Genomic DNA, 14580 nt, shown 5'->3' with positions numbered 1-14580 from the left:
ATAAGCAATAGGAGGTAAAAATGCTTCGTCCATTTCGTGTCATGTCCGTTACGCTCACAAAGAGTGCAATTTCTCCGCAACTGTTCAATGAAACGATTTGAAATTTTATGTGTATGTAGCTGATACTTAAATGTGTCTGATAAGCTTAGTAACAATTATCAAAAGACTGCTAATTCTACTGTATAAACATTTGAATTACAAAAATTTGTCTGAACGTCATGTCCGTTACGCTGGAATTGACCATATGCATTTTGGTTTCTGCACAATATTAAGTTCAATCATATTGAATGAATTTCTGATCGCGTTAAGCGGGGGCATCTGTGTCCTTTTGGACACGTCAAATTTCTAGTCTTTTTCTTGAGATAGTGTAGAAATATAATCTGAGAAACAGGGATATAATATATTTATTGGTCACAATTTCACAAATATTAAAGATAAATGAAAATACTTGCAGTAAACACTAATTTCATTAGAAAGTCTGTTAAACCAACTGTCACCATATCTTCCTACATCTAGATCTAGAAATATTCCATAAACTGAACTTTGTGAAATCATGAAATCGAAGCTGATACAAAATCGCCAACAAAGATAAGCACATGAAGGAAGTGTATAATTTCTGCTTGGGAAAAGACCTAACAATTTGTCAGAAAATTTTAATAATTTCTCAGCCATTACAAAATTTCTTCCAGGTCCCTTTGGGTAGTCATTTTATTGGTATCTGTACAAACTTCTTTTGATATGGTCACTGGCATTTATATTTAAGGTGATTAAATTTTGGATGATATTGTTTTGTTCTTTTGCTCTAGGACATTGTTTAGATAAGGGTTTTCAGCTGAGTGCACCTACTGATGTCCCAGTATCAGGGAGCTCCAATGCTATGGCGATGACTGGTGTAGAACAACGGAAAGAGCCAGAAACAGTAAGATTTTTAATTACAATTATTTAATGAATAGATGTACATTTTATTTTTTCATTTTTGACATATTTCAGTTGGTTGGTCCATTGTAAATATTGCAGATCGAATTACTTTCTCAGTTTTGGGCCAAATGCTTTTGAGTCTTGGCACACACAATTGCTCTTGAAGTGAAGACTTGAAAGGCACATGAAGAATTGTTGGCACTGCATTGCCAAGGTAATGTCATATGACAACAAATCAGGAAGAAATTTTGCAAAGCAGTACTTCCCCAGTTTCTAACAAATACTCATGAGACTATTCACATACTTTGTACGTGGAGTGGAGATGTGTAAGATATAGCGAGATAAATATTCACCTTCAGTGATATATCTAATTTAAAAAAAAAAATTTCGAGTACTTTCCCCCTTCATACTGATATTTGTCAATGTATTAGAGGAATTCATATTTACATTGAGTACCATTTATTTTCAGCCTTATGATCCTGTGACTCAATCATGGTTTACCACAAAATATTCAAAAGACTCACTGTCAGAACGAGGTATGATGATCATTTTAAGTGTTATCAATAAATTTGTGTTTTCGAGTTGTAGGGAGATAATTTGATGATTTATTTTAAATTTCTATTTGGAGAAAGAAAGTATGGATTTTTAATTTCATGTGGAGATAGTACATGTATGTGTGTGATGAAAGATTTGGGGAGAGAGATATAGTGATTTTTTATTTATTATTATTATTATTTTTTTTTTGGGGGGGATATTGAGAGGATATGAATTTACATTTATAAAGGTAAAGAGATTGTAAACTGTTACTGTTATCAGTTCATTTGCAAGTCGTGGCTAAATCAAATATGATTTTGTGGTTAAATTTCAGGTCATAAATGGAAGCAAGGAATGTGGTCAAATGATGAAATCGAGCTCCTTGAAAGGAACATTGAGGAGTATGTCAGAGTAAGTTCAAAGTTGTTAAAACCATTCATTTCATCTCAATTTAAGATTTCATAGTACTCTACATCTCAGGAAACATTTGTAGAGTATTTCTTATTGTGCAGTAAGAATTATACTCTGCATAATTGCCAAATTGAGGTTTGAAAAGAGGTAATAAGAATGCTATATGTGCATCATTTGGAAGTGCATTTTGATTGATTGTGGTTGTGCAATATACATGTAGTAACATCATGATGAAGAATGGCAGAAATACAGGGGTAGCTGGTTCATAGAGCTATGCACAGTGGTGTATCTAATAAAATCAGTATCGGGGGGCAAACTTGTGCTAATAGTGGACTCCTTCAAATTTTTTTTTTTTTTTAAGTCCTTCCATTCTTTGTTTCCTTTCTTTGCCCCATTTTCCCTCTCACTTTATTCATCCCTTATTTACAAACCTTTGAAAAGTGTCACTGGGAAACATGCTCCCCAGCTGGTGCAATGCAAAATTTGTAAAGTGCTATAATTTGAATCATTCGATATAGAGTCATTCCTCATGAAGACAGTAGAAAAAGCTTTAGTTTCACATTTCAGTGCTTCATTTTCCAATCTTTCATAGTTATAGTATTGCATTACCAAATGAACAGCTTTATATAGATATGCCACCTGCCTCCTAAAGCTTCTTTTGATACATGTTTATATTTTTCTCAACAGGACCATAATCTAAAGGATGCCACTGAGGTCATTTTTAATAATAGCAAGGACAACAGGAAGAATTTTTATCGCAGCATAGCCCAAGGGTTGCAGCGACCCCTCTTTGCTGTTTACCGACGGGTCATTCGGATGTATGATCAGAAAAATCATGTTGGAAGGTACGCATTTCAAATACCTTGAATAACAAAGAAGATGAGTGCTTTTTATGGGAAAACAGAGCCTTGCTGTTGACTTAAAACAATGTTGCTATTGTTGGCATAAATTGTGTAACTTTTCAGCTCTTGGGTCAATATTTTTAACATGTTGCATATCTGGCTTTCATTAAAAATTTTATGAAACAACTCAAGTAAAGTCAATCAAATTGATGTCAATGAGATATTGTCTCTATTTTGTTGCTAGTCAAGACAGAAGTTAATTGCATAAGCTTTTAATCTCTTTGCCAACAAAAATCCAACCATATCCGTTTATATATCTTTTATAGTACAATTTCAAAACTGGTGAAAACTTTTAATGTGAAATAAAAATAGTAGTCACACATAGAAGAAGGTCATGACTCATGAACCTATTGAGAATTAATGATCAGTACATTGTATATTACACACAGGAAATTCTTTGAGAAATCTACTCAAAACAGATGTGAAAGGATGGCAAGTAAAGTGTAATGTACAAATTTTAAAGTGCAATTTGTAAACAAGGAGGAATTTGTAATTGACAATCATTCAAAAAGGGGACAGTTTATTAGCTGGTAGTATTTTAATTAGGGATCAAAAGAAATCTTCATTCAGGTAATGTAACACAGAGTTCCCCAGACACACCAGTGGCAGAGAATGAATCAAGAATATTGATGTAGGGAATAGCCACAAAGTGATATTTGTACGATCAAAAGAAAAGTTGCTAAAGAACCATCTCTTGTATAGATATCAAAGTTGATAAAGATGAATCCAGCTACTTGAAAATAGTGATATTTGATAAGGACCTGTGGATCATTCATATTTATTTATGTTTTATTCAATAGCATTCAGTATTTATTTATTTGTTATATCTGTTTTCTTTTCACAGGTACACTCCAGAAGATATTGTAAAACTAAAAGAGTAAGTTTTAAATGTTTCATGCACAAACATCATCTAGTATGTAAAATTAAAATATATTGCAGGGGATTCAAATCAAAGCGCTTTTGATGATAGTGGATAGATTTGTTTTGTTTTCTTTCTTGCATGATGATGATGAAGATATAGTCTTTATTGTACAACTCCTACTTAGTAATCTTTATAACATATTTCTCTCTATACATCATTTTTGTCCCAGGCTAAGAGCCAAGTATGGGAATGACTGGGCTTCCATTGGAGCTGAGATGGGTCGAAGTGCTTCTTCAGTTAAAGATAAATTCAGACTTCTCAAAGATTCTTGCAATAGAGGTAATACATATTATTTTTGTGAATTTGTTTTATTATATGTTGGGGTATATTTGAAAATTCTATATTTCACAGTTAAAGCCTTTGTTATCTACAGTTGTGCTTAAAAGTTAGTAAACCCCACCATAAAATGCAATCCTTCATGCTGAGTGTTTAATGTTGACAACAACATTGCAGTCTTTGGCGAGCTCAGAGAAACAAATTTTATTGGATGTAATATTTTATCATCTGACTTCACAATTAAATATGTAAAACATGGCAGAACTTGAACACTTTAAATATACATATTGACTCTATACAGGAATATTCTCTTTCTTGATGTAAAACTGAATATCAACCTTTAGTTATGTTTTTTCACATACTTTGAAAGGCATACAATACATATTGGGACCACAGAATTTAGTAATCAACATGGTCTTTGGATATGCGTGATGAAACATTAAGCAGTGAAAATGAATTGTTATTGCAGGTAAATGGACTGCTAGCGAAGAGAAACTGTTGTCTAGTGCTGTATTTGCCCTGTCTGGAGCTGAACCTGGTGAGAGTGTGACAACTGGTATCTCTTGGTCCCAGGTAGCGGATAAAGTCGGTACTAGAACAGAGAAACAGTGCAGGGCTAAGTGGCTTAACTACCTCAACTGGAAACAAAAAGGAGGATCAAAATGGACACTAATGGATGAGCTTACATTGATCAATAGGTAATTGATTAACCTCTAGTTTATTTTATTTAGTTGAGAGCAATGATTAGTCTATTGGATATTGATTTAACAGAGCTGCCAAGTAGTACTGATTTTCAGTATTTAGTACTGAAAAGTGAGAAGAATACTGATAGTTTCATGTAAAATACTGCTTTCTAAAGTTTCAGTTGTATGTGTGGCCCTATGGTATTTTTTGAAAATACTGATTTCCTCACTGAAATACTGATTTTCAGCTTCAAAAATACTGAAATGTTCCTTTTCAGGTTGGCAGCTCTGTGATTAATTATGCTAAAACATTCATTTACCAAAGACCCCAGCCTGCATATATGCAAGCTTTGTCTCAAGCAGGTTAATTGTATATTTGATGCAGTTTATTTTTGGAGGAATTAGCATTTGTACACCTAAATTTAATCATTATTCCTGTAAAATGAATGAAATTATACAAATATGAAATGCACTCTGTTTGGTGTTTATGATCCTAGGGTAATTTCCATTTGATTAAAAATGGATTAAAATTTGTTTATACTCTTATCAAAGAGCTTTGCAAAATACTAAATACAATTCACTTGTTAATAAAAGTTGAACAAATATTCAATACGTCAATAGAGAAATGACAATTAAATAAGAAATCACATGTTTTATATTTTTCTATGCTTAGGTTTTGTCAAAAAATGATAGCATTGAATTAAAAGCTTGTATGCTGTTGATGATATGTGACCATGATTTTATACCAACTTTCTTTGAAGGGTTGACGAAACAGGAGTTGAAGTAGACACTGATATAGATTGGGAGAATATTGCTAAGAACTGGGAGAGTGTGAGGTCACCTCAATGGCTTCGTTCAAAATGGTGGAATCTGAAGAGACAGGTTATTGATACAGATTTTAAAAGTAAGCATCTGTAGCACTTACATGTTCATTCTCCAAGAATAAATTTCTGTCGGTACTGCAAATATTCATGTGAATATTCATTTTGAGTAACTGAAAACCAAACGACACACAGCAAGGTTCTGCTTTTTTTGTGATGCCATTGAGGATCCATTGAGGAGTGTTTATTATCAAAACTAGGTGTATAATATAAAAGAAAAAATAGTTGTACAATTAGGTGTTACTGAGTATGTATGGCAAACTGAGTAAAACAAAAAAGATCTAAGTGTCAGTTGTAAATATTAATTGTTTCTATACTCCCTGTATATTACTCAGAGATAGTAAACATTTCTCAATTTTCAGTGGACATCATTCTGTTGGAAAGATAAATGAACAGCCATTTGCCATAACAAGAGCACACTTAAATTCTAATTTACTTTCATAATTCAATGACACTATATTGCTCAGATTAAGGAATCTATAGAAATATATATATATTTGTTTCCTTCTTTCTGAGAAGTACTTTTATGTTCCAATGTGAACATAGAGTTATAAAATATAAATATCAGCGAAGGCATTTGTAAAAATTACATGCATGAAGTACCTTTGGAATTCTAAAAAGTCAGAGGCATAGACAAGTGTGTTTGGACTGTTTTGAACGAAGTGAGTTAGGGTAATTATACTAAAGCCGGAGCAGAATTTTGTTGATTTTAGTTTAGAAGATAGTGATTTGGAACATTGTTTTTTGAAACATTCTCGTCTCAAAACCATGACTAGTATTACATTACTTGTTAAGGATCCATTTTCAAAAACCAGTATGAGGTGTATGTTATTCTTCCAGCATTAATCCAGCACCTGAGATTATTCAACGATAGACGCAGATTCCAAGAAGAGAAACGTAAGGGGGTTATTCCTCCTCTAAAACCTGAAAAGAATCAAACCAAGAATGGAACCCTAATTGTACAAGTCCCTATTCAGCTTGGATCATCTTCAGGTAACTATAGCCTATTATTTTGGCAAAGAAATTAAATTAATTTCATGAATATCATGTACAAGAAAAGAATATTATGGCAGATAATTAAATTGGATCAGCAGACACAGGTTCAATATCCAAGCAAGATTCATGTACATAAATGAAGACAATATCATATAGAAAACCTTATTTGAAAAGTAAAAAGAACCCAAAATGTAATTCTTTCTAATAATTAAAAAAATGAACTTTATATTGGAAAGAAAATATAGTTGATGATGATAATGATGAAATTGATAGTGGTAATGACAATAATGATGATGATGAAGAAGAAGAAGAGAGTGATGATGATGATGATGGTGGTGATGATAATGAAGAAGAAGATGATGATGATGATGAAAGAATCAGGGCTTTCTATGAATAATGTCTCATAGATTTAAACATTTTGTCAGTATATCAAATCCAAAAATTCAATTGAAATTCAATATTCATTGAAACCATGATTTTGATTGGCTGAATTGAAGTGAAATGGTTTGGGTTTAATATTATTAGGTGATGGAATGGATGATGGCTCAGGACTTCAACCATTAATACTACGTCAATCAGCCCTGGCCCATATACCAGGTACAAGTTCTCTCTTTATGAGTGAGGGTATGACTACCGTACACTCTGATAATCACATCATCATACAAGTCACTGGTGTACAGGTAAGTTGTGTCATGTATAAAGGTGTTGTAAGGGGGTTATGAATGATTAAGAAATACCAGTTGAATTAAAATAGAATTCCAAAAACAATAAAAAGATCTGAATTTCAAGAATGTTAATTGTGGCTTGGCTATGGTTGACTTGAAAATTAAAGTAAATTTGATGAAAATGTGGCAACTTTGTGGTCAATACACAGGATAGAATACAAAATGCAATGCACCTAGTGCATTGCTTTTGCTCTGGTCCATGATTGAGTTTGTGCTGATGTGTATCGATCATATATAATGATTTATGTATGGGAATGACATTTCAATGTTTTGTGTTTTTTCGTTTTAAGTCTGCTCTCATGTTTAAATGATCAAGAAAACTATTGTAACCCATCATTTCAAAATATTTTTTAATTGTTAAAGTAGATTAGTGTCATATTTGGCTTTTCAGTCTGAATAAGGTATCATCAAATAGTCAAATTTCCTGTGCTTTTCCCCCCAGGGGCATGAAGGAGAGGTTGTAGGAACAGATGGAAACAAAAGGCAGATCATTATCACAGCACGACAGCCTCAGCAAACAGTGCCCTCTCTAGGTCAAGATATGTCAACTGACATGCACCAAACAAGTACAGGTAAGCTTCGTGCATTTTGACCATGTCAATGTAAGGAGATTGATAAACACACAGAGAAAATTTATTAAATTGCAATTAAGCATTTTATTAAGCACTATGAAATAGATGGCGGTTTTCCATGCAAGGTGAATTTTAATTGTACTTTAATATATGGTACTTTGTAATGTCTTAAACCAAATTGTCCTTGCTCATAACTTTATTTCATCACAGGCGATACCAGTATGTATAAAAGAAAGTAAAATGATATTTAGAAATTTAGTAAGAATAAAAATTTAAGCCTGCATGTTTAGATTGTGCAAAACTGATGGGATAAAATTTATTTTTGTTTAGCAAATAACTTTTCATGATGAAAACTTCATACAATGCCTGTTGAAAAGCAATTTTCAAACTTTCCCCATATATATATATATACAAATCTGTATCTATACCCCAACAAGGGGACCACATTTTATATTTTTGCTCCAATATATTTTGATGCAATACCTCTCAAAGCTTATGAAATACATCTGGAGTATGAGAAAAGTTCTTCTGCTCATACTGTGCTCAATTTATTACATCAGTACTTTCGTTATAGATTAAGAAAAATGAAAATGTATTTCTGAAATCCTTGGAATTGCAACATGTTTGAAACATAAAAATTGTTGTTTGCTTACACAAATTCTTCTCTATTGGTAGTCATATATGTAAATAAAAGCCCATAGAATTAGATCATATATTTTAAAGCCAGGAAGCACTCTCTTGCAGGTTATATTTGGAATTGAATGGCTCCCCCTGTTGTTAAGCTGCATAAAATCTGTGATTTTCCTCTTCAAGATGTTTTGCATGTGTACATCATGTATGTGTGTCTTTGCGCTATCCCAAAAGTAGATTATTGTTTTGAAAGACAGGAAGAATTGCTTATTACCCCCTCCCCTTTTTTTTGGTATTCACATGAAGCTGCACTGTGAAATATGGGAAAAGTATAAACAGAGCCAAATCTGTGCAATAGATTAAAGGCGTCTTTTCTGGAGTTTTTCCCCCCAAATACAATTACACAAAAAGAGGTTTTGACAAAGTATATGAGAGCTCATCAGTTGATCATTAAATGTACATAGTTATGTCTAAAATAAAAGGAAGTGATAATGTTCTTCTTCAGTACCTATGTAACAAAATTAATTTCCATGGCTTTGCTGCATGCTGGATTTGATAGGGGATTTCCCAGGTTCCATATTTTTTTGTCAATCCAGAAATAAGAGGATTCTAATGAAAACACACCACCTTAAATCCAGTGTTCAATTTAGCACATACTTTGTGAAGATAGCTTCCATTTTTTCCCCATTTATTATGAAATGAATTCTTCACTAAATACTTCGAGAGTGAAACACATTTAGTCATTTCTGCAAGATCTGTGGACTCATCAAAAATCACATGGCCAGATCTAATTTAAGACCTAGACATCGCATGTCACTGTCATACCGATAAAAATATTGCTTAAGGTTTTATATTCAATATTATGCAGGAGATATTGATCTTTTCAGCTGCATGTGATTTAAATCATGACACAACCGCATTCTGTGACTACATTGTTTGAGTTGAATCCTGTGGGGGTGTGATTATCATTAGTCTACTTCCATAATAATGCAAAGGATGGCAAAGAATGAGTGTGCAGTCCTACTTGGATTTCCTCATATTGCTTCAGATTGAGCTACTTAAATGCAAAGTGATGGATGAAAACTCATGAGTCAGAAGCTACTGTGTGGATGTGGGAGTAGGGAGACTATTGCTGATTGTCAACATCATCTTTTACCCCCTTTATTTACAATTTGGGAGTCATTAAATCAAGAACGTACCAACAAACTAACTTTGCTATTCAGGTTACCAGATCAAAAACTCTTCATGGAAATCTTGATTTTTGACTGGCTGTTTAGCCCTATATCTATGGTAGTAATATTATTAGGCCTATGGCAAATTTACTGTAAGTTCATGTATAAGAATTTTTCTTATTGAAGAGGCTGATTTAACCTTGATTAGAGCATATTTGGAAAATCTTGTTTGGGTTTATTGGTGTAATTGACATGACAAGAATAACAGTAACTTTCTCTTCTTTTGTAGAGGAGTAGAGATAATTCTTGTCATAAACAACTCATCTTAATTTTGTTTTTACAACTATTTTTTAAAATCAAGAACAATATATCTGCAAATGTTCATTTAATTTGTCTTTATTTGGTTCCAGGAGAACACTGCCATTTCACACCAGTGTACATGTAGATGACTTTTATAAACCTTCCTGAATTGGTTAGGTTATTGGACTTGGTATATAATTAATGATTCACATTTCATTCTCAAGAAAGAAGAATGGTATGGGAAATGTTCATTGATTGAAAATACTTCATCTAATTGGGTCCATGTACATTATGTGATTAAAACGTCCAAGATAAGATAAAATGCTGATAAAATCTTTTATTTTCGAAATTTGGGGGTGGGGAAGGGGAGGACTGGGTAGAGAGAGAGAGGGGGGAGGGGAGGCATGGAGGTAGGAAGGGAGGTAAAAATGGAAGAGAGGGAAATAAATATGGCACTTTATTATAGGGAAACAGAGAAAGGAAGATTACAATGTAGGGATGTGGTGGTGATACAGTGTATGTGAAGACAGATTAGAAGGTATTGTCGTCCGTAATACAGGGGTGTGAGAGTTCAGATTTTTATCTGATTGCAGATTTTTTTTGTTTTGATTTTCAGCTGAATTTCAAATTATATTTGGCTTTCCTCTGTAGAAAAAGTATGGGAGCTCTTTCTATTTAAGACTTTTTCAATACTCTTCAGCTTTTTTCAGATCTTTTTATTTGTGACTACTCACATCCCTGGTAATGAAATGCACAATGAGATGTTTTATTGTGATCAACATTTTATATTTAAAACGATGAATCATTGTTATGCCATATCCTGTGGCTCTCACATCCAACATTTTTCCTTGCATAGCTAACACCAATCATGTTAAAAAAAAGATAATTAACATTTTGTGATATTACCCTCTGACTCCAATATGAAATTCTATAAAAAAAAAATGGACAGGGTATATAAAGTGAACTGATTCATTTAGAATGTATGGTGTTTTCTAGACCTGTAGCTTGAGGAATGTCACCAAGCATTATCCTCCAGAAACCTTGCGTGTGAAACCACATGTGTTCAATCATATCACTCATGCTCTGCATCGACAGTGCAGAACATTTCTTGGACTTGTTTAGTGTCACGTTCAATGTTTTAATTTTGTTTCATTTGATATGCCTTGTTCCAAGAGTTAAAGGTGTAAACACATGAAAGATGTACAATGTAGGTGAGATACTATTGTGTATTTTTGATAGCTTTTTCTTTGACAACAAAAATGTTTTATTGTATTGCGCAATGCACATTTATTTCAATCTTACTTGGATGCTTTATAAAAGATAATGTACAAATAATTTGCATGTGATCTCCATCTCCTTGGATGTGTTATCAAAGGGAATTTACGAAAGAAATTTCTCCCAAGTGTTCAGTCAGAACTGTAGAAATACAAGAAAATGAAATAATTTCAAGGTCTCTTAGTCCACCAACATGTACACTTGTTCTTGTGCTCAATGCAACAGGAAATCATGTCATTTTTCTATCTTATGGATTACCAGAGATCTCATGCGATACATTGTAACCCTTATGCAGGAGGTTGCTACTATCTTTAAAGTTTGGTCGCAAAGTTCTCAAATGTTTATCAGGTGCTAAATTTAATTGAATGATGAGCTGTCGTATCGTGCCATACTGTCCTTTCAAATTCAATCAAATGTTGGTGCTTCATGCTTATGAATCATTAAGTGTAATTAGATTAGGAACTAATGCTTGAGGCTTGAATTCTTTGTCTTGTATTGTTGCCAGTACATGAACATGACCAATGTGACACAGTGTTTAGAATAAAAAGTGTTTTTCATGTTCTTGTCATCTGGTTATTGACAAATGCTCTTTTTTATTTTAAGATTAGATGTATGAATGTTCAGATGTTGATTGATGAATCAATGTATTGATGAAAAGTATGGAAAGCTCTTCAGACTTAAAACTCCACTGAATAAAAAAAAAATAAAAAAAAAATAAACATAACATTTATTAACACATATATTATATATGAATAAAAAGTACACTTCCAAATTACTAAATGTAGTTTGGGCCTATTGCTTTAAAGCTTACACTAATGTATCCATTCAGAGAATGAATAACATTCTTCTCAATTATAGTTTATTATATTTCAGTTATGAAATAAAAGCACAAATTTTGTGTATTGATAATTAACAATAATAAGGCATATATGATAGCAATGAGCAGAGGTTGGTACATGTTGTAAAGGTAGGGACAGTGATTTTCCATTTCAGAAAATCTAAAATTCTGTTTCAGCATGTCTGAAAACGGAAATTCGGTTTCCCCATAGACTTTGTGTACATGAAAAATTGACAATTCCGTTTACATAGAAAACCAATACGCAATGAGTAGCGATGACAAAATGCTAGCGCTGCTCAAAATTTGCATCTACCAATGTACTAACATCGCTTTATAATCCATTTTAATCGAACAGATTCGAGCTCAAAAACTATTTAGAGAAACATAACATGAATACATTCTCACCTTTCATATTATTAGCATTATTTTATTGTTAAATGGGATTTTATAGCTGAATTGGGGACTTTTCGGACATCGTTTTGAGCAGTCGACGACTTCCGCCTATCCGCCATTTTGGATTTGTTGAATCACCTTTATAATTATATTATGACCGAGCGCAGAGGGCAGCAACACACAGCCGTATTCTGCCTTATATGCGGACGTGAGTGTAAACTTCTTTAGATACGATCGAGTGATGGAGAGGCTCGAGTGTAGTTACGATGTGTTGATTGTCAGGATTGTTGTTGCAAAGTGAGATCGTTTTTTTTTCAGTTGATATTCGTAGTTTGTTGAGGATTTGAGATTAATTTCTGTTGCTATTTTTGTGCATTTTGAGAAAAACATGTTTTCCGTGTTTTTCCGTTTCAAACGGTCAATTCCGTGAATTCTGTCCGTTTTTCCGCGATCATGGAAAATCACCGTCCCTATTAAGGTACATGTATGAACTTGAAAATACAGAAGTGTTTCCAATTACATGATATTTGGGAAGGGCTCCTTTGAGTCCTTTTCATTAAAGAGGTCCCATGGTTGAGGTTATTAATTATGAAGAATAGATAAGGTAGCAAGAATTTCTCTTGAATCGGATGTGCAATCCTTTAATCCACTTGGGAGCCAATGGACCTTACATTAATTTGGAATCATCACCTTTCGGTATTAGAGGGATGAACTTGGGGGAAATTCATTAAACATGCACAATAATTCAAATTTCCTCTCCTTGCATGTATGTCATTCATGTTCATCAGTAGCCTGCTGAGAGTTTGTCGTGTCGTACACATTTTGAAAGAGATCTACCAGGTCTTATCTCGTCAGGACTTCTTCCTATTGACCTCTATGTGTCAGGGTATCACAGTAGCATGTCAGGTGGATAGCATGCTTTCTGCTCAAAATAGAAAAAAAAAGTTATACTAGAGTCACATTCCTCTAGTTCTTTTGAATACCTTGTCATGTGGATATTCTTGTATTTCACCAAAGCTATTTTTAGGCTCCATGGACATGTACAAGTGTACATGTACCTGTCATGTCATTGGGTGCATTTAATCATCAAAGGAAAATATTAATTTGCTATATTGATCTGGAATTTAAAGTTATGATACAGTCCATGCAGTCATTTGTAGCTGAAAACAAAGTCCCCTATAAAACAAAGTACATTCTTTGGTACTTGTTGGCATGCAGTTTTTTTCTTACAGTAAACTAGCTGACAATGATAATTTTTTTAATAGATACCTGTGTCAATTTGAATTTATCCATTAAGTCCTGATGTCTGTGTTTTTCAGTGGTTTTCTTTGAATCACCACAAGATCGATAGTGGTCATAAAGAAGTGGTTTCTCATTAATACAATAGATATGTTTGTTAGCTATCTATTGCTCATGTGAATACTGTGAATGCACAAGTTTACCTTAACTTTAGTTTGAAATCTAAGCTTTAATGAAATAAACTTACAGACCAAACCAAATATCATTCAATTTTCTTTGTGAATGGTAGGCCTACTGTAGGACTTTCTAAAGTAAGAAAGAACTATATCAGTAGAACTGCATTTTGCATGATATTTTATTAAATCATTTTTAGGATTTCAACTATTCAACACACCTTGGTTTTGTGTCAATGTTATATCTACCCTCAAATCAAAGTAAAAGAGAGAAAAACAGTCTTTAGGTAAACACTCGTATTTTACTCTCTTTTTTTTTCCAGAACTGTCATCGGGTGATGCATCAGCTATCGTAAACTCAGGTGATGATTTACATTCCAGTAATGATCACATGACTACAAGCATTGGCCAATCACAAGTGACTGTTGGAGAGGAACATCAAATCAGCAATGAGGCTCAGTTGATAGGTACTGATGCAGTATTACCACAACAGGTAAGATTTTAGTTTAAAGAGCATTGTCATCATCATGACATCATTATTATTATCATCATTATCATGGTCATCATCATGACATCATTATTATTATCATCATCATCATCATCAACATCATCATGATCATGACCACCATCATCATCGTCGGCTCAGTAGATAGGTACTGATGCAGTATTACCACAACAGGTAAGATTTTAGTTTAAACAGCATCGTCATCATCATGACATCATTATTATTATCATCATCA

General features: G+C 33.3%; 1 protein-coding gene across 2 annotated transcripts in view; it reads left to right on the top strand.

Annotated features, from left to right (window-relative positions):
* LOC121410996 (cyclin-D-binding Myb-like transcription factor 1) overlaps window positions 1-14580 on the top strand; it is a 34873-nt gene that overhangs the window by 9940 nt on the left and 10353 nt on the right. For both annotated transcript variants that reach the window (XM_041603449.1, XM_041603450.1), the window contains exons 4-15: window positions 807-919; window positions 1388-1454; window positions 1787-1863; window positions 2551-2708; window positions 3610-3642; window positions 3857-3966; window positions 4433-4661; window positions 5408-5550; window positions 6368-6520; window positions 7049-7203; window positions 7691-7820; window positions 14164-14333. In XM_041603449.1, the coding sequence (XP_041459383.1) occupies window positions 807-919; window positions 1388-1454; window positions 1787-1863; window positions 2551-2708; window positions 3610-3642; window positions 3857-3966; window positions 4433-4661; window positions 5408-5550; window positions 6368-6520; window positions 7049-7203; window positions 7691-7820; window positions 14164-14333 (1538 nt within the window). The remainder of the gene's footprint in view (window positions 1-806; window positions 920-1387; window positions 1455-1786; window positions 1864-2550; window positions 2709-3609; window positions 3643-3856; window positions 3967-4432; window positions 4662-5407; window positions 5551-6367; window positions 6521-7048; window positions 7204-7690; window positions 7821-14163; window positions 14334-14580) is intronic.

The sequence above is a fragment of the Lytechinus variegatus genome, chromosome 3 (assembly GCF_018143015.1).
Source record: "Lytechinus variegatus isolate NC3 chromosome 3, Lvar_3.0, whole genome shotgun sequence".
NCBI lineage: Eukaryota > Metazoa > Echinodermata > Echinoidea > Temnopleuroida > Toxopneustidae > Lytechinus > Lytechinus variegatus.
This window is presented reverse-complemented; position numbering and strand designations above follow the sequence as displayed.